Source organism: Stegostoma tigrinum, chromosome 3 (assembly GCF_030684315.1).
Source record: "Stegostoma tigrinum isolate sSteTig4 chromosome 3, sSteTig4.hap1, whole genome shotgun sequence".
Taxonomy (NCBI): Eukaryota; Metazoa; Chordata; class Chondrichthyes; order Orectolobiformes; family Stegostomatidae; genus Stegostoma; species Stegostoma tigrinum.
Genome location: NC_081356.1, coordinates 72,613,739 through 72,638,555, shown reverse-complemented (window position 1 = coordinate 72,638,555; position 24,817 = coordinate 72,613,739). Strand labels below are relative to the sequence as shown.

Below are 24,817 nucleotides of genomic sequence, written 5' to 3'. Positions count from 1 at the left end.
ATGAATTCATAAAGATGAAAGTTGAAAAAGATATACAAGTCAGTTCTGGTGTCTGTGAAGAGCATTTGATAGGATGTTGTGGATATTATGTTGAGTGATACCAATAGCAATGATATTTGTAGATGAACAGTTGATTTCCTAATGCTTGAATTGACAGGCTGGCAGAAATTCTTGTGTCCTGTTTCATTTCGACTGGCTGTCTGGATTGTAGCACTAAGAGCAAGATAGTGTCTTTATCTTATTATTATTCTCCAGTCTTGGCTTGCAGTCTTTGCTTAAGCAAAATACATTTGTTTAAGAGTTCAATAAGTCCGGAGTTGATCTGCGGTTGTGATCTATGGTCATGATAATAGCACTTTTGGGATGTTACTGGATCTCAGATTTTGATACAATATTAAAAGTATATGCCTTTGTCAAACTATTACTTGACTGTGTGAGGGACAGCTTTTCTAATTTTGACACAAATTCCCAGATGTTATTGAGAATGATTTTACTGTGTTCACTAGGCAGGCTGTGCTTTTGTCATGTCCACTCACTTAGATGGCCTTTCAAGTTTTATTTTTAGACATTATTGTAGCAAAGTGATACAACTAAGTGGCTTACTCGGCCATCTTAGAGGATATTTAAGAGTCAACCACAATCCTATAGGTCTAGAAACACATGCAGGTAAGATAGGGCAAGGACAGCCAATTTATTTTCCAGAAAAACATATTTGTGAATTAGAAAACAAGGTGTAGAGTTGGATGAACACGGCAGACCAGGCAGCAATAGAGAAGCAGGAAAACTGACATTTTGGGTCTGGATCTTTCTTCAGAAAATGGAATTGAAAATGTTCATTATATGGTTTTTACATGAATCCAGGATTTTTATGATCAATATTATTGATAGCATCAGAGAATCACAGAAAGAAGCCATCGAGCCCATCCTACCTGTGCGAGCCAATAAATGAGCCATCCAGCCTAGTCTTACTTTCCAACATTTGCTCCTTGGTCCAGAGCCCTGCAGGTTACAGCAATAGTGATACATTTTTAAAAATGTGTTTTAAGGGTTTCAGCCTCTTTTAACACTTTCAGGCAATGAGTTCCAGGCCCTAGCCATCCTCTGGGTGAAAAACATTTTCAACATCTCTCCTCTAGCCTTTCAACCATTCAGTTTAAGACATTACTGCACTCCCTCTACCCCACCCAAGTACCTGACCTATCTGCGAAGAAAAATAGGCTGTCCTCATCTATCATTCTCTACCCGAATCTCGTCAATCTTTAAAATTAATTTGTGGAATGTGGGCATCACTGGCTGGGTCACCATTTATTGCCCATCACTAGTTGCCCTTGAGAAGGTGGTGGTGATGAGCTGTCGTCTTGAACTGCTGCAGTCTACATGCTGTAGGAAGATCCAAGATGCTGTTAGGGAGGGAATTCCAGAATTTCAAACCAGCAACACTGAAAGAATGGCAATACATTTCCAAATCAGGATGGGGAGTGGCCTTGACAGAATATGCAGGCAGTGGTGTTCCCATTTATCGGCTGCTTTTGCCCTTTTGGATAGATGTAGTCGTGGGTTTTAAAGGTGTTATCTCAAGATCTTTGGTGAATTCCTGCACTACATCTTACAGATAGTACACGCTGCTGCCACTGAGCAAAGGTGCTAGAGGAAGTAATTGCCTGTGAATGTGCTGCCAATCAAGCAGGTTGTTTTGTCCTGAATGGTGTCAAGCTTCTTTAGTGTTGTTGGAGTTGCACCATCCAGGAAGGTGGGGAGTATTCCATCACATTCCTGACTTTGCCTTATAGATCGTGGACATGCTTTGGATAGTCAGGAGGTGAGTTACTCGCCATAGTATTCCTAGGCTCTGACCCTGTTTGTGTAGCCACTGTGTTTATATGATGAGTTTCTATTCATTGGTAACCCCAACGATTTTGATAGTGAGGGATTCAGAGATGGTAACACCATTGAATGTCAACGGGTGGTGGTTAGATTGTCTGTTATTGGAGATGATCATTGCCTGGCATTTGTGTGGGAAAAATGTACTTGCCACTTGTGAACCCAAGCCTTTATACCATCCTGATCTTGTTGCATTTGAATATGGACTGCTTCAACATCAAAGAAGTCGCAAATGGTGCTAACATTCTGCACTCAATGAACATCCCCACTTCTGATGTTGGGATGGAGGGACGGTCATTGATGAAGCAGCTGAAGATGTTTGGGCCTAAGTCATTACCCTAAGGAGCTCCTGCAAAGATGTCCTGGAGCTGAGATGACTGACCTCCAACAACCACAACCATTTTCCAATGTGCCAGATACAACTCCAACCAGTGGAGAGTTTGCGCCCTGACTTTCATTGATTCCACTTTTGCTATGGTTCATTGATGCCACATTTAGTCGAATGTAGCCTTGGTGCCTTAATCAAATCTCCCCATAGCCTCTTTTGCACCAGGGAGAACGTTCCCAGGCAAATTCTTTCTTTAACATATCCATGCTAACTATCCTCGATTTAATCCATTCCTTTCTAATTGAAAATTTATCCTGTCTCAGAATTGAATGTAATCATTTCCCTGTAATGAATAGATTGTGAAATGTTGTGGCAGTTAAAATAGCTGATATTTGTTGTACTGACCTTTACAGTTGAGTAGTTGTTTGGTGATTTTTGGTTCTGCAGTTAGTTGAAAGATATTTGTCCCGTTTTCTTCAACACGGTTGACTTGATCTGTTCTTCAGCAGAGAGAGCCGCTGTTTTTTAATAATCTGTAAATTCAAGGGTGTACAGCAGATGCTCTTTGCTGTGCCCCTTCATGGCACATTTTAGTACAGTGGAACTTGATCATAAGCTGGCACACTAGCATGCTGGCTGTCTAGTACAGAAGCACATGAAGTCCAGGGGAAGTATTTTGATTTTTGTTTTAACTCCCTTTCATGTGTATTCCTGGAAGGATAAAAGACAGATAGAAAAAGATCCACATGAGTTGAAAGAAAGGCAATTTGGGATAAATTATATATTTGTCTTTGGGACACAATCCACAAAAGACCACAGTTTATTTTTTTGAATGGCATCTCCCCTTTTGAAGTATTGCTATCAGGAATTCCCTTTACACCGTTAAGTTGCAACATCCCAGAATTTCTCTCAGGTTTTGATGTAATCCACAGAGATTTTAGACAGGTACTGAAATTGCATGTTTAGATATCTTTTGCTGTGTCTTTAATTCTTCTAAAGACACACTTTGTAATTTAAAGTTCCATACATCCACAAATGATTTCAGGTTTCAGGGTTAATGATCCGTTTTCATGACAGGGAAGATGTTTAGTCTGGATACTTAAATATCCCCTTTCATGTTTTCTACTGCTCTGACACTGATTTACCTTCAAATAGCTGTGTTCAGTCCACTTTTGCAAAATCATTTTTCAGCTTAGTAAAATTTGCCTTGCACCAAGATAGAATTCTAATCCCTTTTCCATCATTGTCCTTTTTCTTCATTAGGTTTGAACTAACTAAATTGTCACTAGCAACAAAATGCTCCCCATTTCTTCGATCTGCCAAGCTTGATTTCCTAAAACTGAGTCCAGAATTGTCCTCTTTTATTGGGTTTACTACATATTGCTAAAAACAAGCATTCTCCTGAATTAATTTCAAAAATTCTGTTCAGTTAATCCCTTTCATACAAAGTATTCTAGTTAGTACTGAGTTATTTAAAATGTATTACTATCCGACCCCTGTTGTTTTTGCACTTTTTTGAGATCTGCCTACATGTTTGCTCTTCTATCTCCCTTTGATTGTGGTACACAGTAGACTCCCAGCAATGACTACCATTTTTTTGTTCTTCAGCTCTACTCGTACAGTCTCATTTCTTTCTTTTTATTTATTCACGGAATGAGGACGTTACTGACCAGGCAGCATTATTGCCCATCCCTAATTGCCCAGCAGGCAGTTCAGAGTCAACCGTATTGCTGTTGATCTGGAGTCACATGTAGGCCAAACCAGGTAAGGTTGGCAGTTTCCTTCTCTGAAGGACATTAGTGAACCAGGTGGGTTTTTCCAATAATCGACAGTGGATTCATGGCCATCATTAGATTGTTAATTCCAGATATTTGTTGAATTCAAGATCCACCATCTGTCACTGCGAGATTCAAACCCAGGTCCACAGAACATTATCTGGGTCTCTGGATTAACAGCCCAACGATAACACCACTAGGCCATCACCTCCCCTAAATTTAAGGATCCTTACATGATATCGTCCCTCCTTCTTTCTATATAGTATACTCCCAGCCTTGATTGCCTCTTCTTTAGCTCAATTAAAATGGCTTCATTTGATAATCGTTCCAACATATCATCTTTATCTACCACTGTAATTGATTCTGACAAAATCACCATCCAGCTCCTTTTTATTCCCCTCGCTCTATCGCATTGAAAACCCTGTAACCAGGCTTGTTGAGCTGCCATGTCCACCCCTCTTAAAAAGATGGTCATGTAATAGCTATAGTTATCACATGGTCACCCTTTTATTCATAACCCCAGCTTGTCGACTTCCTTTGCTATATTCTTTGCATTGAAGTATATATCCTTGAGCATTGCCAATCTCTATTTCCTCCGTATTGCAGACTTATCAACTAATTTCCGCCACAAGAACAGAAATTTCTAAACATGCTCAGCAGGTCTGGCAGCAGCTGTGAAGAAAATCTTAGTTCTGAGGAAGAGTCACCGGACCTGAAATGATAACTCTGATTTTTTCTTCACAGATGTTGCCAGACTTGGTGAGCATTTCCAGCAACTTCTGTTTTTGTTCCTGATTTGCAGCACCCACAGCTCTGCCTCCATTTTCATCTGATTTTGACCCAAATGAATCCATCCTAAGCCCCATCCCATGCCAGACTAATTTAAACCCTTCCCCATAGCTGTAACAAAGCATCCCATGAGGGATTTACTCCTAACTCTGTTCAGGGGAACCCATCCAATCTAGAGTGGATCCCACAGTCCTAAGAATCTAGTGCCTTCCCTACCACACCAATTTTCCAGCCATTCACCAGTCTTATCCACCTATTCCTGTACTCATATAAACATTGCACTGGGAGTAATCCAGTGAATACTACCTTTAAAGGTGCTTCTTGCTCATTTTATCCCTAGATCTCAATTCTGACTGCAGGATGATATCCTTCTTTCTATCTATGTCATTGGTTCTGATGTGGACTGATAATGCAAGCAGTTCACTCTCCCTGTCCAGGTTGCTTTGAAGTTACTCAGTGACAGCCATGGCCATGACCAGGGAGACATCATCATCATCCTGGAATCATATATGCAGCTATAGAAATCCCTATCTGCTCCCAAGTATCGAATTACTTATCACTGCAGCTTTCCAGCCTTTCTTTGTAGCTTCTTTCTTCTCAGCTGACTGGATAGAATTGCCAGCTCTCACGGTATTCTCTGAGTTTTAGAGAAAGCACCATCTAAATTAAAGGCACCTACGGCACAACTGGTTAATATTCCTGACAGAAGAATTCAACAGAGAAGGCGCTCCTGACAGAACATTTAACGGAAAAGGCACAGAACATTCCGGAAGATGCTTAACCTGGCTATAATTTTGAGAGACTACATTTTTTTTTATTATTTGTATTTTATGTAAGAGAGACTCATATTTATTGGAACAGCACACCATTGGAGTCTTGTTTTATTTGGGAATAGTTAGTAGTTAGAAGGGGTTTATTCAGTTTATTAATAATTTAGTTAATTTGTTCAGAGTTAGATAAATAAATTATTATTTATTGGTTGTAAAGTGGGAGTTGGAGGTTGATATTATTTAACCACTAGAAGTTGCTGAAAAAAATGGATGACACCCCTTCTCATACTCCTTTTAACAGATTATAGGATGAGGCCCTCCTCTCTGGGTGTTTTGGTTTAATTATTGGTGGGGGGGGGTAGTTGGGGCAGTCAAACTCCACTTTATAACACTAATAAAATCTTACCAATACTAATACACCTCACCAATACATTTTAACAGCACTGATATACCTTTAAATATTTTTATTTAATTAGGAATTAGTTAATAATTTACACTAACAATTTACAATAATTTAAAGTAAAGTAATAATAACGTCACTTTTCAAGTTTGGAGCAAAAGAAACAAAAACTCATCCACTACTGGAGACTGATTTTTTAAAAAATGAGAGAAAGTGGGGCACTGACTTTCCCACTGTGTACAACGTTCCCATTTGAATCAAATTCACAACTACATCTATCTCATGCAGGCATGACCTCCTGACTATGCACCCCTTATATCTGTACAGTCTGAAAAGGCTGTAAATCATTTAAATACCATTGTTAGATGATGCAAAGAATGATTTTGTACAAAGAGGTCAAGTGAATTTTACACAAAGTTTTTAACTGAGCTATTTCTAACTCTTGAAAAATCTGATAAAGTGATATTGTTAAAGCAGTTGCTAGACATTTTACTTCCACCTCCTTGGGTACAAAAACAATGAAATCCTTCATTATGGGTCCCATTTACCAGTCATGCTTTTTAAAGTTCACATCAGAAACCAAAATCTATAAAAGAAATTTGATCCATTGCCATTAGATTTTACACAGAAGTCACATGCAGGCCTGATTAAAATAAAAATACATCCCGCCTCCATTTACCTTCCAATTAAAATTTAACTCAGATTTATTCCTTATTGCTGATAATGATGGTTTTCCTTGAACTGTAATGTGCAGACAATTCACAGCCTAAGCGAAATCCAAGATTCTCTGGCATCATCAGTGCATGCAAAAGTGGTGGTCATTTTTGCCGACATCTTGGCATTTGTAACACGCTCTGGTTCGAAAAACCTGTCTCTTATACACAGCCTCTGATGAGCCACTGACCTGTTTAGCTTTCTGGTACAGTAATTTGTGTCATTTGAACCAACTGCTTTCTGCTGATTGACGGATAACTGCCAATATCAGACAATCCCTTGTTTAACAAGACTATTTCACTCACTGAGAGATTGTTAGTTCTATATCTGAATCTGACTCTTGCAAGCTTGAGAGAAGCATAACAAAACTTAGCATGTGAATGAAATTTGCAACTCTACACTGTCTATATTTCATTCAGATTTAATCTCCTAACTGTGTTCCCCTTCTAGATTTCAGATTTAATGAAAGCTAATTCTAGATTTATATAATTTAGTGAATTTAAATTCATCAGATGCAGCATTAGGACTTGAGGTTGTGTCTCCAGGCCCAAGCCTCTAGATTGCTGATCCAATGACATAACCACAGTGTTGCCATACCCTTGCTCCGAAAGCTGTGTAACCCTAGCACTCTAACATTAAATACCATGACTCTACACTTAATAACTTAAGTTAATATAATTCCCCAAAATTCTTCACTGAACAAAATGCTATTTCAACCCAGAAATAAAGGAAGGATTAAGAACATATGTTTTGAGAAAGCATTTGAAAGAAGAATGAGAGAGCAAGGTCCTGAGCTTAGTAATGATGCTTCAGATGTGAGGCTGAAATAGCTACAGACTCCGTAGACATAACTGGAACTGATGACAAATAGCTGCAGAGGTGTGCTATAACTCATCTGAAGAGATTGATTGAAAAATATATAAAGTGGAGATCAGATCAGAAGAGTTGGAGGTAAGCAGATCTGCAGTCTAGAAATGAAAGGTCTTAACTATGTTGAGGAGGATTTTCTACTTTAGGAACAAACTCCAATGAATACTGCAGCTCACTAAAGTCAAATGTACCCTTCTCACTGGTACAAGAATGTCTCATATAACCAACAGTTCCTATATACAGTATTGAATTGTGTCTTTGGGTTGCAGCAAAGATGTACACAAATTATAAACCAATATCATTTAACTGAAATTATGGAACATCTTGCATCTATTTAGTCACACATCTGTCACTTTGTCTAGGTATCCTGCAGCTTGTCATATGGTTTCACTTTACAGAAAAGCTGTGCAAAAATATGATAAGCTTGACTTCTCTATTTTAGCATTACACTGTGGTCCTGTATATGCACAAATTCTTTAGCCATTCCATTATGCATTCTCCCCGAGTTCATGCTGCCGTCCATTTACAAGTGCTGTTACCATACCTTTATATGGTAAGTCTTTGAAGTGGAAGCTTCAAACATTTTTTCTCTTAAAATGACAGCTGTATGCATAATAACAGAACTTTCCTAACCATATTGGCTAAACTTCAGTACTTGTGTAACCTGCAGCCGCGCAAACCTGTTGTTCTCTAGCCAAGATTTTATTCATAAACATAATGATGGTATGATCAGTGAATTGTGCTTTCCTGCTGTATTGATGCTGATTTCAAAGCTCTTCATAGTTGATTCAGCAGTTAAAGCAGCTTTTATCTCAATTCCTAAGATTAAGGTTGAGTGCCTAACAGTCTGCATACTGATTAGTTTGTATTTAGCTGTTAATACGAATGGTATACGGAGTTGACTATCACCCAGTCACATCTGTGTTTTGCCAGAGTCGCTAATTATTTCCCTTATTAGCAACATTACTGGCAACAACTCCAAAAGCAAAGGAATTAACTTCAGATGTGAGTTCCTTTTGAAGTAGTAGATTCCAGTGCAACCAGTAGAAGATCAAAATCACAGCCGACAGAATATCCACATCACAGATGTTAAAAACTGAGAGTATAAGCTATAGGAGACACACTCATGGAGACTAGTCCTTACTGTTGGAAGAAGATCTGATTCATGACCAACCAACCAATCAACATGAAACTAGTGGTTTATGCCTTTAAGCTCTGTAAATGATTGTTGTAGCCTTGGTATTTGTACAGACTCAAGATTTATTACATTCTTTATCAAAACTAAGTATAAATATGTTCCACCACAAATCAATTTACATCTACGTATATATTAAATGATGTAATCCATTCACCAGCTTATTCCCAAGGTTACAATCTGCCATTAAGAATAAATGCATCTCTTTTGAAAACACACCTTCCCTTTCTCTCATTAATTTCACATGCTAAACTGAAAAAAATACTCTGTAACAAAATTGCTTATATTCAGTGTTGCAAAACATACAGATAAATATCTAGAAAATGAAATGTACTTGACAGCAACAGAAAGAGTGCTTTGATCGTCTGTCAATTACATTGGTAATACACAGAAATTGTGTTAGTCTTTTGATGTAATTTTCACTGTGTTTACAACAGTTCTGTCATATTACCATAAACTAAATATACAAGACTGAAAATCAACATATAGACTAAACAGTTTACAGAGCTCAAACTAAACCTGCTGAGTATGTACATCAATGCATTTAAACTTATCCCTTTCTCAGTTAGGAGAATCAGCAAGATATCATGTGGAATGCACTAAGGATTCAGAAGAACCCCAGAACTTTAGCTATCATGAATAATGGACAACAGCTGGTACATGACACTGATGCAAACCAGATCGAGCAGGTCAAGCATATTCTGAACATTCCAACAGTGGCCTACATAGTAGGAAAAATGAAGATAATCTTTTTAAAAATGAGCCTCATGGATACAATTCTAAAAACAATGGGTTTTAAACAGCTGATGAATGTTTTTAACTACAGGCACAATTTCATTTGAAAATAAATTCCGTAAGGGTATAAATGATTTACTGTGAGACACATTTATTTATAATGTTAGCACACAATGGAATGTTTTGCTTCTATTCTAATCTGGCCTTCAGTCCTTAGGGCTTCTCTGCTTGGGGCCTCCAATATAATTGATCTGCAACTGGCGCATTTTTCAGGGTGGACTTTAATGCTCAAAAGCCATTCATCATGATCCCACGGATGTATTTGTTAGATCACGGATGTATTCTTCCAATTGTCTTGAAATCTGTAGCGCAATTTCAAACACAATCCCCAGTGCACGTTTGGCATTCTACAAAAATCCCTTTTCTGAGTAACCAGGAGCCATGAGATCTAAGTCTCAAGGATCTTCAGCCTGACTGATATCTTTATATCTTGTCAAGAATACTTTATATCATCTTCCAATCTAGCTCCTGCTGGCTGGTCTCCATCACCCTGTAGGTTCTCTTCACTGTTTGATGCAATTATTTGATGTCTCTAAACTGGAGTTTTGACAGGAGAAAGTGAATGATCTCATGGCTGCAATGCTAGTTGTTCCAGAAGTAGATAGTTTATAGTTATTTAATCCTCTTCTGTTACTTCCTCCTGTACAACAATAGGACTGGATTTTTCAAGTATCCCCACTAAATGTATTTTCATGCTGGGACAGGCATGTAAATACATCAGGTGCCCAGCCCAACTCTTGCATGTCCACCCCTGAAATCTTTTATATAATACAGAGGGTAAATAAGGCACCCATAGGCCAACTGATGGCCTTAACTGCTCAGTTAAGCAGCAGTAAAGGGCCTTAATCCGCCACTATTGTCCTATGATGGAGTCACACTTCAAAGATATTACCATTGCTTTTCTCACCATCTACACTTGAAAATCCTGTCCCATTCTCCATGCACATTCCCCCCATCCTCATTCCATCTGACACATCATTGATTCCAGTTTTGCGAGGGCTCCTTGATGTCACATTCAGTCAAATGCAGCCTTGATGTCAAGGGCTGTCACTCCCACCTCTGGAATTTAGCTGTTTTGTCTACGTTTGAACCAAGGCTGTAATGAGGTCCGGAGCTGAATGGTCCTAGCGGTATCCAAACTGGGCATCACTGAGCAGGTTATTGCTGAGCAGATGTTGCTTGATAGCATAGTTGATGGCACCTTCCCTCACTTTACTGATGACCAAGAGCAGACTGATGGGGCAGTAATTGGCTGAGTTGGATTTGTCCTGTTTTTTGTGTGTGGAACACGTGGGCAATTTTCCAGATTGTTGCATAGATAATAGTGCTGCAACTGGACTGGAACAGCTTACTTAGGGGAGCAGCAAGTTCTGGAGCATTTGTCTTCAGTACTATTGCCGGAATGTTGACAGGACCCATAACCTTTGAAGCATCCAGTGCCTCCATCTGTTTCATGGCATCATGTGGAGTGAATTGAATTGGCTGAAGACTGGTATGTGAAACGCATGGGATCATTGGAGGAGGCTGAGATGGATCATCCATTTGGTACTTTTGGCTAAAGATTGCTGTGTCTGCTTCGGCCTTATCTTTTGCACTGAAGTGCTGGGCTCTTCCCTCATTGAGGATGAGAATATTAGTGAAACTTCCTCCCTTAGTGAGTTGCTTAATAGTTCACCACTATTCCTGACTGAATGTGGCAAGACTGCAGAGCTTAGATCTGATCTGTTGGTTGTATGATTGCTTAATTCTGCCCGTCACCTGCTACTTATGCTGTTAGGTGATTTCATCAGGTTGACACCTCATTTTTAGGTACATCTGTTTGCGGCTTTCCCTCCTGCACTCTGCACTGAATCAGGGTTGATTCCCTGGTTTGAAGGCAATGGTTGAGTCAGAATATACTGGGCCTTGAGGTTGCAATTTGTGCTGGAGTATAATTCTGCTGCTGTAGATGGTCCACAGTGCTCAGTGGACACCCAGGCTTGAATCACTGTATCTGTTGATAGCCTGTCTGATTTAGTACAGTGATTGTGCCACACAACATGATGGAGGGTGTTCTCAATGTAAAGGCAGGACTTTGTCTCCACAAGGACTGTGTGATGATTACGCTTACTGATACTGTCATGGACAGATGCATCTGTAACCAGCAGATTGGTAAGGATGTTTTCAAGTGTCTCTTCAATAAACATCAGGTTGAATTTTCCGAAAATTTTGGCTATGTGTCAATTTTGGGGAGTTTCATGGAGGGTGTCTTTCTTTGAATCCTGGCAAATTTTCTCACACAATCTTATGCAGCTCACCTCATTAAGTATGCACTACGCCTCCATTACATTGACTTTGTGCTATGTTGTACTCACCACAGAGACATAGAGAGGTACAGCATAGAAACAGACTCTTCAGTCCAACACGTCCATGCCGACCAGATATTCTAGATAAATCTAGTCCCATTTGCCAGCATTTGGCCCATATCCCTCTAAACCCTTCCTATTCATATACCCATTCAGATGCCTTTTAAATGTTGCAATTGTACCAGCCTCCACCACTTCCTTTGGCAGCTTATTCCATACATGCACCACCCTCTGTGTGAAAAAGTTGCCCCTCAGGCTTCTTTCAATTTTTTTCCTTCTCAATTTAAACCTATGCCCTCTAGTTTTTGACGCCCCCAAGCTCAGGGAAAAGGTCTTGTCTATTTACCCTATCCATGCCCCTCATGATTTTATAAACCTCTCAGCCTTTGATGCTCCAGAGAAAATAGCCCCAGCCTATTGAGCCTCTCCCTATAGCTTAAACCCTCCAAACTTGGCAACATCCTTGCAAATCTTTTCTGAGCCTTTTCAAGTTTCACAACACCCCTCCTATAGCAAGGTGCAGAATTGCACACAATATTCCAAAAGTGGCCTAACTAATATCCTGTATAGCTGCAACATGACCTCTCAACGCCTATACTTTTCAAGAAAGGCAAGCATACCAAATGCCTTCTTCACTATCCTATCTACCTGCGACTCCACTTACAAGGACCTTTCATGTTTCCCACCATCGATACTATATTGAAAGCTTAGTAGTGCAACAGTTCAAATACTGCAAGCCAGAAATAGCCCTTCATAGTTGCAGTATGTAAAGGGTTAACCCTCTATTACTGATACAGGAACATCCCACAATGTCACATGTAGGGTAATGAATTTCTTTGTTTTGCAAGGGCAGTTTTGTCACATGTCCCAAGACATTTTCAATTGGCAATGCCTCTCTCTGGAAGGAATTCCATCAGTGGAGAATGACTGTGGGTCTCCTGAACATTTTCCAGATAATGAGGGTAACTTTGGCTGAAATTGTAAATTAAGAGGCTGCACCATATCCACTGAAAGCCTTACAAACAAATGTAAACTTAGTCAATTTCTGTAGCCATTAGTTGTGCATTGGACACAGATGCTGCTTGGGCTGCTATGTTCATCCAGCTCTACACTTTGCTATCTCGTTGACACAGAACTAGTAGAACTATTGTTGATGGTTCTAGTGAGCCAATGTGGGGACTATCAGAAACAAGTATCTTCTCAGGAATGTGATCTATCAGCAGTTACAGCACACACAAATGACATTTAACCATTGTCCTCCAAACATTAGGACATGGAAATCTCTGACAAGGAAGGCAAAGGGATAGGTGACTATTATCTGTACAGCTGCCCAGCTGACTTTATGTCTAGTTGACTCATTGTATTAGACCTAGAGGACTAACCATAGCCAATTCCCCAGGCCATAATGATGCAGACTCCCTGTTCCTGAAGGCCCAAGCAGCTGACTGTTCAAGACCCCGGACTAGTATTGTACAATACCATTGACTGACGGTGTTAGCACCCCCGGCTGAAAAAAAGTCTTTCTTGACTTGACCAAGGACTAGTTGGCTTAGACTTTGAGACATGACTATTTTTTTGAAACACATTCAATATGATTGACGCATAAGCTGCCGACATTCACTGCAGGTATGATCTGGATGAAGCACAGTGTTACACACCAACACGTCCACCTTCTTGATTCATCCTTCCTGGTAAAAATGGCAGTGTCTGTGCTAAAAGATAATGCAATATAGAAATACTGTAAGTTCTGAATTAGGAGGTAATGCGTAAATAGGCAATGCAAGGCAGAGATGCTGTAAGCATCCAAGTAGCTGCAAAGTGAGTGAAGGCTAAGAACGTAAACAAGTAGCCCTAAGATGTAGCCTGCTTCAATGCCTATGTGCATTAGTCCTGCAGCAGCATTGCAATATAAGGTGTTGTTGAACTCTAAAGTACATTTTGAACTGCATTATAAGTGCAATGGAGATGTACCATGATGGTATGGTGAGACTGATTCTTGGTTGATGCCAGCCACTGAGGACGGAAGGTACAGGCAGTATCTGGCTATGGAGCATGCCCAGAGATGTTGGGGAATGCTGTCCAGAAAAGACTTCAACAAATTGCAGCCGTGAGGTGCACACTCTGCATTTCATGTGGGTAATAATTACCATCTAGTTTCTATCTATTGCTTGGGAAAATAGCAGTATGCATATAAATGAGGTGAGATTAGGTAATAATGATAAATGCATGTAGATAGGCCCCTCATCATTCACTGGCACAATTCTCTTTTGGCAATTAAAACACTAAGCAAAAAATCAGGTTCATTTTCTTGATCAGGAAGCAGTTCTTCCATTCATGTTCTATTTTTTCAACTGTCTCATCATTACTGACACCATTCAGGGCCTGGAAAAATTCAGACCATTGTTTCATGGACAATGAGGGTCAATTATCTTTTATCATTTTTTATAATTCTTGTGATATGGTCATTACTGGCCAAGCTAATACTTATTGTCCATGCCTAATTGCCTGAAAGAAGATGGTAATGACGTGCCATCTTTAACCACTCCAATCAATGTGGTTTTGGTACACCCACAGTGCAGAGGGATTCAGAACATTGATGGAGCACAACTGAAGAATGGCAATGTTGTGCAAGGTCAGGATGGTGTGTGGCTGGGAGGAGAACCTGTAGGTGGTGATGTTCCCATGTATCTGCTGCTGCTGATCTTGTCCTTCTAGATGGTAGTAATGATGGGTTTGGAAAGTGCTGTCTAAGGAGCCTTGGTGAGTTACTACAATGCATCTTGTAGATGGTACACTAGTAGAGCTGTTCTAATTGTGGACTGAACATTTTGCATACTTCTGTTACAACTTACAATATTGTCTTTTTGTCGAAGCTTTCAGTTTGTAATACAGAGCTTTTGGAATTCCTGGTAGTTAGCTCTATTCTCATAAAGAGAAAGGAAGTCTTTTGGCTATTCTCATCAGGCTGCATAAACTAGATGAGAACAGCCAGAAACCTTTTAGTTCACTGACATATCAGGATGCACAAAGATACTAAGAATTGCAGATGCTGGAGTCAGAGTCAACAGTGTGGAGCTGGAGGAACACAGTTGGCCAGGCAGCTTCGGAAGAGAAGGAACATCAATGTTTTGGGTTGGGACCCTTCTTCAGAACTGGGGAGGGGGAAGGGAGCTGGGAAATAAATAGAGGGAGGAGGGTTGTGGCTGGGGAAAGGTAGATTTGATGGTGATAGGTGGATGCAGGTAGGGGGTAGTGGGATTGGTCAGTGAGAAGGGTGGAGTGGATAGGTGGGAGAGAAGATGGACAGGTTGTGTCAAGTCAAGGAGGTGAGAGGAAGGATGGGTGGGGCTGGGGGGAGAGGAGATGTGATGGTGATAGGTGGATGCAGTTGGGGGGTAGTAGGGATTGGTCAGTGGAAGGGTGGGGCAGATCAGTGGGAGAGAAGATGGACAGGTTGTGTCAGGTCGAGGCAGGGAAGAGAAGAAGAGTTGGCTGTGGTATGAGGCCGGGGGTGGGGAGATTTTAAAACTGGTGAATTCTTCTTCCCTACCTATCTGCCCCACCCTTCCCACGGAACAATCCCTATTAGCCCCCCACCTGTATCCACTTATCACCATCCCACCTCAACCCTCCTTCCTCTCACCATCTTGACCTGACACAACCCATCCATCTTCTTTCTCAACTATCCACCCCACATTTACCACCAACCAATCTTCACTATCCCCTACCTGCATCCATCTATCACCACCCCACCTGCCTTTCCTGAGCACCAACCCTCCTCCATCTCACTTCCTTGACCTGACATAATCTGTCCATCTTCTCTCCCACCTATTTGCTCTACGCTTCCCACTGACCAATCCCCACCATCCCCTCCCTGTATCCACCTATCACCATCCAACCTACCTTCCCCGAGCCCCACCCCTCCTCTCTATTTATTTCCCAGCTCCCTTGCCCCTCCCCATTTCTGAAGAAGGGTCCCGACCCAAAACGTCAACTTTTCTGCTCCTCTGATGCTACCTGACCCAATGTGGTCCTCCAGCTCCTAACTGGGTTGACTATATCAGGATGCATATTTGTTGCTGTCAACACAGAAGGAAATGTTTTCACATCTGTTTCTGTTTTCAAAATGTTTTGTGATCTAGTTGTTATAGTGCTTGTCTAATAGTATGGAGACAGACAGTTCGAGTGCCAACTTGGAAAATTGTGATAATAAATTTCATGGGTCTGGAAATTTCTGGACAAGATTATTATAAGAATCAACTGGTTCACTTATGCCCTTTCATTAGGAGAGCTGCCATTCTTTGCAAATGAGGCCTCCAATCCTGCACTATATGATTGACTTATCAAGAACAATGTAAGTCACATTGTAAGAACAGATTAAAGTGATTCATTTTTGCTTTGTCTTTGCTGGCTTTATTTATGTGCAGAGGCAGGCATCAGGTTACACCACCTGCTCCTGTCTGATTCATAGATAATATGAAGCATCTTTCCGTTACATTAGTTAGCCAGCTAAGTCATGATGACAAATGAAGAGGAATTACCAGTTAGAAGACCAGTGGATGTGACCTCATTGCTAAACAATATACAGACCTGTAGTGCACTGAACTATTTGCAAATGTAGCAGATCATTTTTCCAATACTCTGGTCAACCTTAATGATTCAAATACAATTCCATTGACCATTTATTTTATTGCTGTTTGTGGGGCATGTTTGTAAATGTGCTCCCATATTTGCCTACAGTGCTTGTATTTCAAAAGTACCATATGAATAAAAGCTTTTTTTTCTCTTTTTGAGTGCAATAATAGAGGTTGCTATATTGGAAATGGTTGTATCTTTTATTGCAGACAAGCACACTGCAGAACTTCACTGATCTCACTGGACCACATGGTCTACTTTTCTTCATAACAATGAATGTATCCTGATCTAGGTAATGGCCCATTACTTTTTGGCATGGAATGAAGGTGCACAGATATTGGCGCCACAGCTTGTATGGATGGGAGGGTATCCATTTCCATCCCATTTCTACAGATGTTTGTAGATATTGCTGGAAGTAGGCAGTCTGGCTGTCTTTACAGCACCACAGATGGTTCAGCCTGCAGTAGACCTAAACAAATACTTATTAGCCTTGGCAGAAGAGCTTCTTAGGTTGCAGAAGCCCTATATCAAGAATGGTTTCATCTGCCAAATGATGCAAATGAAGCTGATGAGGTAGTAGGCAACAGCACAAATACTAAAACATATTTCAAATGGAGTCATTGAAATTATTTGGTCAAGATGTTCATTCATTAATTAGATTTTTTGGGATTTATTTCCCCCAGAATACACTTTATGATTATGATAAAAGCAGCAACCTCTATCTCTCAATTTTCCAGGTAAAGGAGCATATGATATAGAAGCTTTAAATGAGGCAGCTTGGAGAAGTTCCCAAGATCAACTGGTACCTTGTGAGATCTGTGGGCGAACCTTCCTCCCAGACAGATTGATTGTCCATCAGCGTTCGTGTAAACCAAAGTAACCAAACCAATGAACAAAGATAAACTGATATGGATTAAGATGTGACGACAAACAATAGTTTATTGATTCCATGAAAACTGAAATAATACAACAAAAGGTTTTTTGAAAAAACTTTGTGGCATTTTTGCATAAATTCCTGCTGTAAATGTACTTGAATAAAACCATTTTAAAATTAAATCCACCATTCATATTATCATTGCTTCAAGATTGGGATGGGCATTCTACAGCTGTTCCAACACACAGCTGCCGAGTCTTTGCCTAGCCAAATAAAAGCCACTGTCATGTTTAGGGCAGAGATTTTCTATGCTGGGAGATTCAAACATTGTGGCCTTTTATTAAAAGAGGTCAGTTCATATATACAGTTGCACGTTAAATAATTCTCAAGCATAAAATGTTTATCTCACACAAAGGATCTTATAGAATCATATAATTTTAAAATACAGAAGGAAGCCATTTGACCCATTGTGTACCAGCTCCTAAAAGAGATACCTAGCTAGTCCCATTTTCAAACCCTATCTCTACAGTTCTATAAATTCATCACTCTCAAATATATATTCAACTCTCTTTTTAAAACCACCTACGGTATCGGCCTACACCACTTTCCCAGGCAGCACATTCCAAATCTTAACAACTCTCTGATTAATGAAATTTCTCCTCATCTCACACCTAGCTCTCCTGTTGACAATCTTGAAATTGTCATTTTAGTTACTAACATAGCAACTGGTGGAAACAGGATATTCTTCTTTATCCTGTTAAAATTTTGAAAACCTCAATAAGGCCACCTTTTTATCTTCTCTGTTCGAAGGACAATAAGCCCAATTTCTCTAATCATTCCTTCTATCTAAAATTCTGCATTCCTGGTATCATTCTCATACATCTCATTCCCCTGCCCTTCCTGATCACTTTAAATGTCTCACAAGCTGTAACACCCTTTTTCCTCCGATGTTACCTAATTCTCTCTATTGCCACCTTGTTGATGACCACTATGCTAGCCCACTAGTTTTTCCCTGTAAGCTGAGCTCTGAAGATGAGACATATTGGACTCAAAATATTAACTGTTTCTCTCTCCCCTGTTGCTGCCAGACCCATTGAATTTCTTTGGCACTTTTTGTTTTGATTTCTTTGTAAACCATGTAATCATACCCAAATGTTCCTGTGAAGACAGCACACAAGTTGGCTCTTTTAAGTTATCATACATGCACAGCTGCTGCAAGAAAGACAAGTGGGCCTGTGCACTCGAATAAATCATACTCCGAAAGAAATTAGAAGATACACTTCTCAATACACATACAGTGCAGGATCTATCCTATTTGGTTTCCATTAAACTCTGCACATTGTTACCACATTCCCTGGCAGCTTAATCAGGTTAACCTCAGTAATATGAAAATTGTGTTTTCTTTTTGACTGTGATTTGAGCTTCAGGTCCTACAACAAGATTTTCCATTTCCAGCTTCCCAACAGCTCTTCTAACACTACTGTCTTAATTCCCTTCCCAAAATGCAGCTGAAGCACTAATCCATGCCTTTAACTCTTCCAAACGTGATCATTGTAACACTGTCCTTGCTAGAGTCTTGTCCGTCATGCATTATACTTTTCCAAAAACTCTACTGCTTATGTATTACCTTGCTCCTGATTATCCTAATCCTAATCATCCTTGTTTTTTCCTTTCCATTTCTCCAAATACATTTATTTCAAGGCATCTGCTCACCTACCCTAGTTCTGCTATTAAATTACATATGTTCGCTTTATCATCTATTTTTTGTGGAAAATTAATACATAAATGTGTATGTATTTTTGCTATTATCAATGTGAAAATTATCATTACAATGTGAACATGTATTTATTTTAAAGAAATGTTTGTAACAATTAAGAGCTTGATAATTGGGAAGTAGAATTTCTGAGAAGGTAACTCAAGATCTCGGCAAAATGGTGTTACAAACATTCTAATTCAATATTTTAATATTAATGAAAACTATATTAAAATGTTCACTACGATCAATTCATTACTCTCTGAATGATCTTTCTAAATTCTGATTATTTAGAAATTTAAATTAAAATCACAAATTTGAAAAACAAAATAAAACGGTCGTATCTGTATATTTTATTTTTAACTGTGTCCGTGGTACATGAAATGAAGTGATGTAAAAACTTATTTCATGTTTGCCAAGTGGGGATAATTTCAAAAATATCATGGACATGATGGATGGGATTGAATTTGTACAGGCGATCTCCCAAACTTTTGCTGTAACTTTGGCAGAAGATCAGTGAAAATCCTGGAGAAATGACATTAATGGTCAATTATGCCATTTCATCAAGGCTTCCATTGAAGATCCAGTCCAAGGTCAGAAGAAACCACATAAAAGGACCTACCAGGGGAAGGCCATAGTGAACAGGTCTCTGGCACTGAGCCTGGCCCTGTGGCACAGAAAGGAAGGGGGGAGAATAGGAGAGCAATTGTAGTGGGGGATTCAACAGCAAAGGCACAGACAGGCGGTTCTTTGGACACGAACGAGATGAACGGAATGTATGCTGCCTCCCGGGTGCCAGGGTCCGTGATGTCTCGGATCATGTCTTCAAGATCCTTAAGGGGGAGGGTGAGCAACCAGCAGTCATGGTACACATTGGTATCGATGACATAGGTAGAAAAAGGACAGAGAATGTGGATACTTGGAGCACATTCTGGGGAAGGTGGGACCTGTACAGCAAGGAAGGTTGCACCTGAACCAGAAGGGCACAAATATCCTGGGAGGCGGGTTTGCTGAAGCTATACGGGATGGTTTAAACTAGATTGGCAGGGGGTGGGGAGCTGGATTTATAATTCAGAGGATGAGGTATTCAGCCTTCCAACAGACACAACAGGGAGTGAGCTTGTTTATAAAAAATGTGGTTGATGGAGCATAATTGTGGACATAGAGATGGTTTGAGGTGTGTATACTTTAATGCAAGAAGTATCAGAAATAAGGTGGATGAACTTAGAGCATGGGTCGATACTTAGAACTACGATGTTGTGGCTATTACAGAAACTTGGGTAACTCAGGAAGAGGAATAGTTGTTTGAAGTTCTGGGATTTAGATGCTTTAAAAGGAATAGGGAGAGTGGAAAAAGAGGCGAGGGAGTGGCATTGCTGGTCAGGGCGATTATAGCAGCTACTGAAAGGCAGTTTGAGAATGATAGGTCTAGAGAGACAGTTTGGGTTGAGGGCCAGAACAAGAAAGGAGCAGTCACTTTGTTGGGGTTTTTTTTACAGACCCCCCAATAGTTGCAGAGAAGTAAAGGAGCAGATTGGGAGGCAGATATTGGAAAGGTACAGAAGTCACAGTGCTGTAGTCATGAATGACTTCAACTTTCCAAATATTGATTGGAAATATTTTGGTTGTAATAGTTTAGATGGAGCAGACTTTGTCCAGTGCATTCAGGAAGGATTCCTGACACAGTATGCAGATACACCAACATGAGGAGATGCCACTTCGCATTTAGTGCTTGGCAATGAACCAGGCCATGTGTTGGACCTGTTGGTAGGAGAGCATTTTGGTGGTAATGATCATAACCCTGTTACTTTTACAATAGTCATGGAAAAGGATACGTACATACAGCAGGGTAAGGTTTATAATGGGGGAAGGGTAATTGCAATTCTGTTTTGCAAGAACTGGGTAACATAAATTGGGAACAGATGCTGTCAGGGAGGAGCACTATTGAAATGTGGAGATTGTTTAAGGAATGCGGACTGCATGTGCTCGATATATTTGTCCCAAGCATGCAGGAAAAATGTGGTCGAATGAGGGAGCCTTGGTTCTCAAGAGAATTCGAACGACTGGTTAAGAGAAAGAAGGAGGCTTCTATAAGGTTTAGGAAAAGAGGAACAGAAAAGGCTCTAAAAGGATACAAGTTAGCCAGGAAGGAGCTGAAGGAAGGGCTAAAGAGGGGGCATGAGAAAATCTTGACAGATAGGATCAAGGAAAACACCAAGGCTTTTTACACGTATGTGCAGAACAAGAGAATTACCAGAGAAAGGGTAGGGTCAATCAAGGATTGTAAAGGGAATTTGTGCACGGGGCCTAAAGATACGAGAGGTCCTTAATGGATACTTTCTTCGGTATTCACAACTCAGAGGGACCTAGAGGAGGACAGTGTGAAACAGGCTGGTCGGCTAGAGGAGGTTGATGTTAGTAAGGAAGTTGTGCTAGGAATTTTGAGGAAGTTGAAGATAGATAAGTCCCCTGGGCCTGATGGGATTTATCCAAGGATTCTATGGGAAGCAAGGCAAGAGATCGCGGGGCCTTTGGCGATGCTCTTTTCATCCTCACTGTCCATGGGTATAGTGCCGGAAGATTGGAGACAGGCAAACATCATTCCCTTGTTCAAAAAAGGGAATAGGGACAAACCCGGAAATTACAGGCCAGTATGTCTTACATCAGTGGTGGGCAAATTATTGGAAAGGGCTCTGAGAGATAGGATTTATGATCACTTGGAAAGGCACAGTTTGATTTGTGACAGTCAGCATGGATTTGTGAGGGGTAGATCATGCCTCATAAACCTTATTAAATTCTTTGAAGAGGTGACCAAACACATGGATGAAGGTAGAGCAGTGGGTGTGGTATATATGGATTTAACTGAGGCATTTGATAAGGTTCCATGGTAGGCTCATGCAGAAGGTAAGGAGGCATGGGGTATGGGGAAATGTAGCAGATTGGATTCAGAATTGGCTGACCCTTAGAAGACAAACGGTGGTCGTGGACAGAAAACATTCAACATGGTGCTCAGTGGTGTACCACAAGGGTCTGTTCTGGGTGCTCTTCTATTTGTGATTTTTGTAAATGATTTGGATGAAGGAGTGAAAGGATGGATTAGCAACTTCGTGGACGATGAGAAGGTGGGTCGTGTTGTGGACAGTGCCAAGGGCGGTTCTAGGTTACAAAGGGATATTGATAGGATGCAGAGCTGGGCTGAGAAGTGGCAGATGGAGTTTAACCCTGAAAAGTGTGAGGTGATTTATTTTGGAAGGACAAACTTGAAAGAAGAATACAAGGTTAATGGAAGGATTCTTGGCAGTGTGGAAGAGCAGAAGGATCTTGGTGTTCATGTTCACAGTTCCCTGAAAGCTACCACCCAGGTGGCTTGAGTTGTTAAGAAGGCGTATGGTATGTTAGCCTTCATTAATAGAGGGATGGAGTTCAAGAGCCGTGAAGTTATGCTCCAGCTATACAAAAGCCTGGTTTGGCCACATCTGGAGTTTTGTGTCCAGTTCTGGTCGCCTCATTACATGAAAGATGTGTAAGCATTGGAAAAGGTGCAGAGGAGATTTACCAGGATGTTGCCTGGAATGGAGGGAAGGTCTTAGACGTAAAGGTTGAGAGCGCTAGGACTTTTCTAGAGTAGACATCCAGAGACGTTTTCCGAGGGTGGAGGTAGCTATTACGAGGGGCCATGGTTTTAAAGTGAGTGGAGGTAGATATAGGGGAGATGTCAGATGTAGGGTCTTTACTCAGAGTGGTAGGGACGTGGAATGCATTGCCGGAGAGGGTAGTGGAGTCGGCCTCATTAGGGGCATTTAAGCATCTGTTAGATACGCAAATGGATGATAATATAAGTTAGCGGCGGAGCTTAGGTAGACCTTAGGATTCGGGTAAAAGTTTGGCACAACATCGTGGGCCGAAGGGCCTGTACTGCGCTGTACTGTTTTATATTCTAAAAACTCCAAAGATTTATATTGCTAAGCAGCATGTAAAGTTTCTTTATCTAATTTTTCTTCTCTTCCTCTTCTAAAAGGGATAATTCCTACTTTGGTGTGATTCCACAGTCCTAGAAGTTCTCTAGTACCAGATCAAAATCAAACACATGCCTAGATTTTATTGAAGTTATTTGGTGAATATGTCAGTGTTGATCCACTATCCGTCTGAAATTGAAAGCAACCTCTGGACACTGCTCATTTGCCCACCTTTAGCCTATTGAAGAGCTTAAATACAAATTACATGGCAATTAAGACTGCTTGCATTGCAATAAAATACATGGGAGTGGCTGGCAGGCCAGAATACAAATGCCATTTTTGAAACAGCTTCTTTGAAAAGGCAGGAAGGAACTAATCAATTCAGAAATGTCCTGTACACATCAAAAATGTATCCGTACACATGTGCACCCACTGACGGTCTCCACTTATTCCTGCCCAGCCAGACTTCAAATCCTGCCTTCCCATTCCCTTAAAAGTCTCCACGCTGTCCTCTAAAAGCCCAGGTCTTACATGTCTCCAGTTGTCTTCCTAATCTTCTTCCTGCAGGCTCTATGCAGTCCCTGCAGAACCATCTCATCAACTCTGGGCTTTGTTGTGTCTTTTAAGGTGTCAGCATGTTGGATTTGGTGACAAACTTCAAGGATGAAATTTCCTGTCCATGAGAGGTGGTGGTCTGTCCCTCAGCCACTCCCAAGATTTTACTGCATTTTTGCGTAATTGTGGGCAAAGATTTTAAAAGTTGGTCTCTTCAGAACTAACTTACCTTCCATTCATCCCTGTGAAATCTTTTACATGACTTCTGTGTGATTTTCCCAATCATTTATTTTACGACATGTAAACAATAAAAATGTAAAATTAAAGGATTCAGCAGCTTTCATTTCCTGGCTTGCTGCTTGTGAGAATACTTCAGTGTATTCCTTTCTTGTTTGATAACATTACTGCTGCTCGATACCTGGAGTTCAGTCAGACTCGATGCCAAGTGCAAACTGATTTTTAGAAAGAAGTCTGTGGCACAGAGTTTGCAAGTTCTTGTTGGGTAGTCTTTTTGAGGTCAGCAGAGAGCACAATTGCTTTGTTATTGACCACAAAATCTTCTCCATGGAAGTAATATCACTTCTTTTTACTAGAAAATGTTTAATACAAAGAAATACAAACTTGCATTTACCCTGACCAGTTTTTAAAATTCTGCTCAAGTAACTTTACTAGCAGATTTTTGAAAATTTAATTCATTTCAAACTAATTTAATTTTGCATTTTATTCTACATGACATATGGTTCAATTCACATGGAGTTAATGAAAAATGTATTAATACCTTTACAGTTATAAAACTTTGCAATAGTAACATGTAATCAACTCACTATTCAAAATTGATTATGTAGAATAGGTAAACAATGGGCAACATACTGCCCTATGTACAATGAACTTTTGAAATATTTCTATTAAATGATATCATTTTTCCTGAGTGGGATAGAATCATAAAAGCTCTACAGCGTGGAAGCAGGCCATTCAGTCCAGAGTCCACGCCCACCCTCCGAAGAACATCCCACCCAGACCCAAACCCCTACCCAAACTTTGTTACTCTGCATTTCCCATGGCTAATCCACCTAACGTAGATGTCCCTGGACACTGTAGGCAAATTAGCATGGCCAGTAATCCAAACCTGCACGTCTTTGGACTGCAGGAGGAAAACCATACAGATACGGGGAGTTTTATCAT

At 40.3% G+C, this 24,817-nt stretch overlaps 2 protein-coding genes across 2 annotated transcripts in view; one reads left to right on the top strand and one right to left on the bottom strand.

Annotated features, from left to right (window-relative positions):
• The window catches only part of LOC125450930 (zinc finger protein 474-like), a 49,190-nt gene extending 31,637 nt beyond the window's left edge, over positions 1–17,553 (top strand). The window contains exon 8 of the mRNA XM_048527380.2: positions 17,235–17,553. Within this exon, the coding sequence (XP_048383337.1) occupies positions 17,235–17,377 (143 nt within the window). The 3' untranslated portion in view covers positions 17,378–17,553. The remainder of the gene's footprint in view (positions 1–17,234) is intronic.
• The window catches only part of LOC125450929 (protein-lysine 6-oxidase), a 115,602-nt gene that overhangs the window by 56,899 nt on the left and 33,886 nt on the right, over positions 1–24,817 (bottom strand). Inside the window, exons 4-5 of the mRNA XM_048527377.2 lie at positions 2,615–2,920; positions 930–999 (exon numbers count right to left, since the gene is read on the bottom strand). Coding sequence (XP_048383334.1) covers positions 930–979 — 50 coding nt within the window. The 5' untranslated portion in view covers positions 980–999; positions 2,615–2,920. The remainder of the gene's footprint in view (positions 1–929; positions 1,000–2,614; positions 2,921–24,817) is intronic.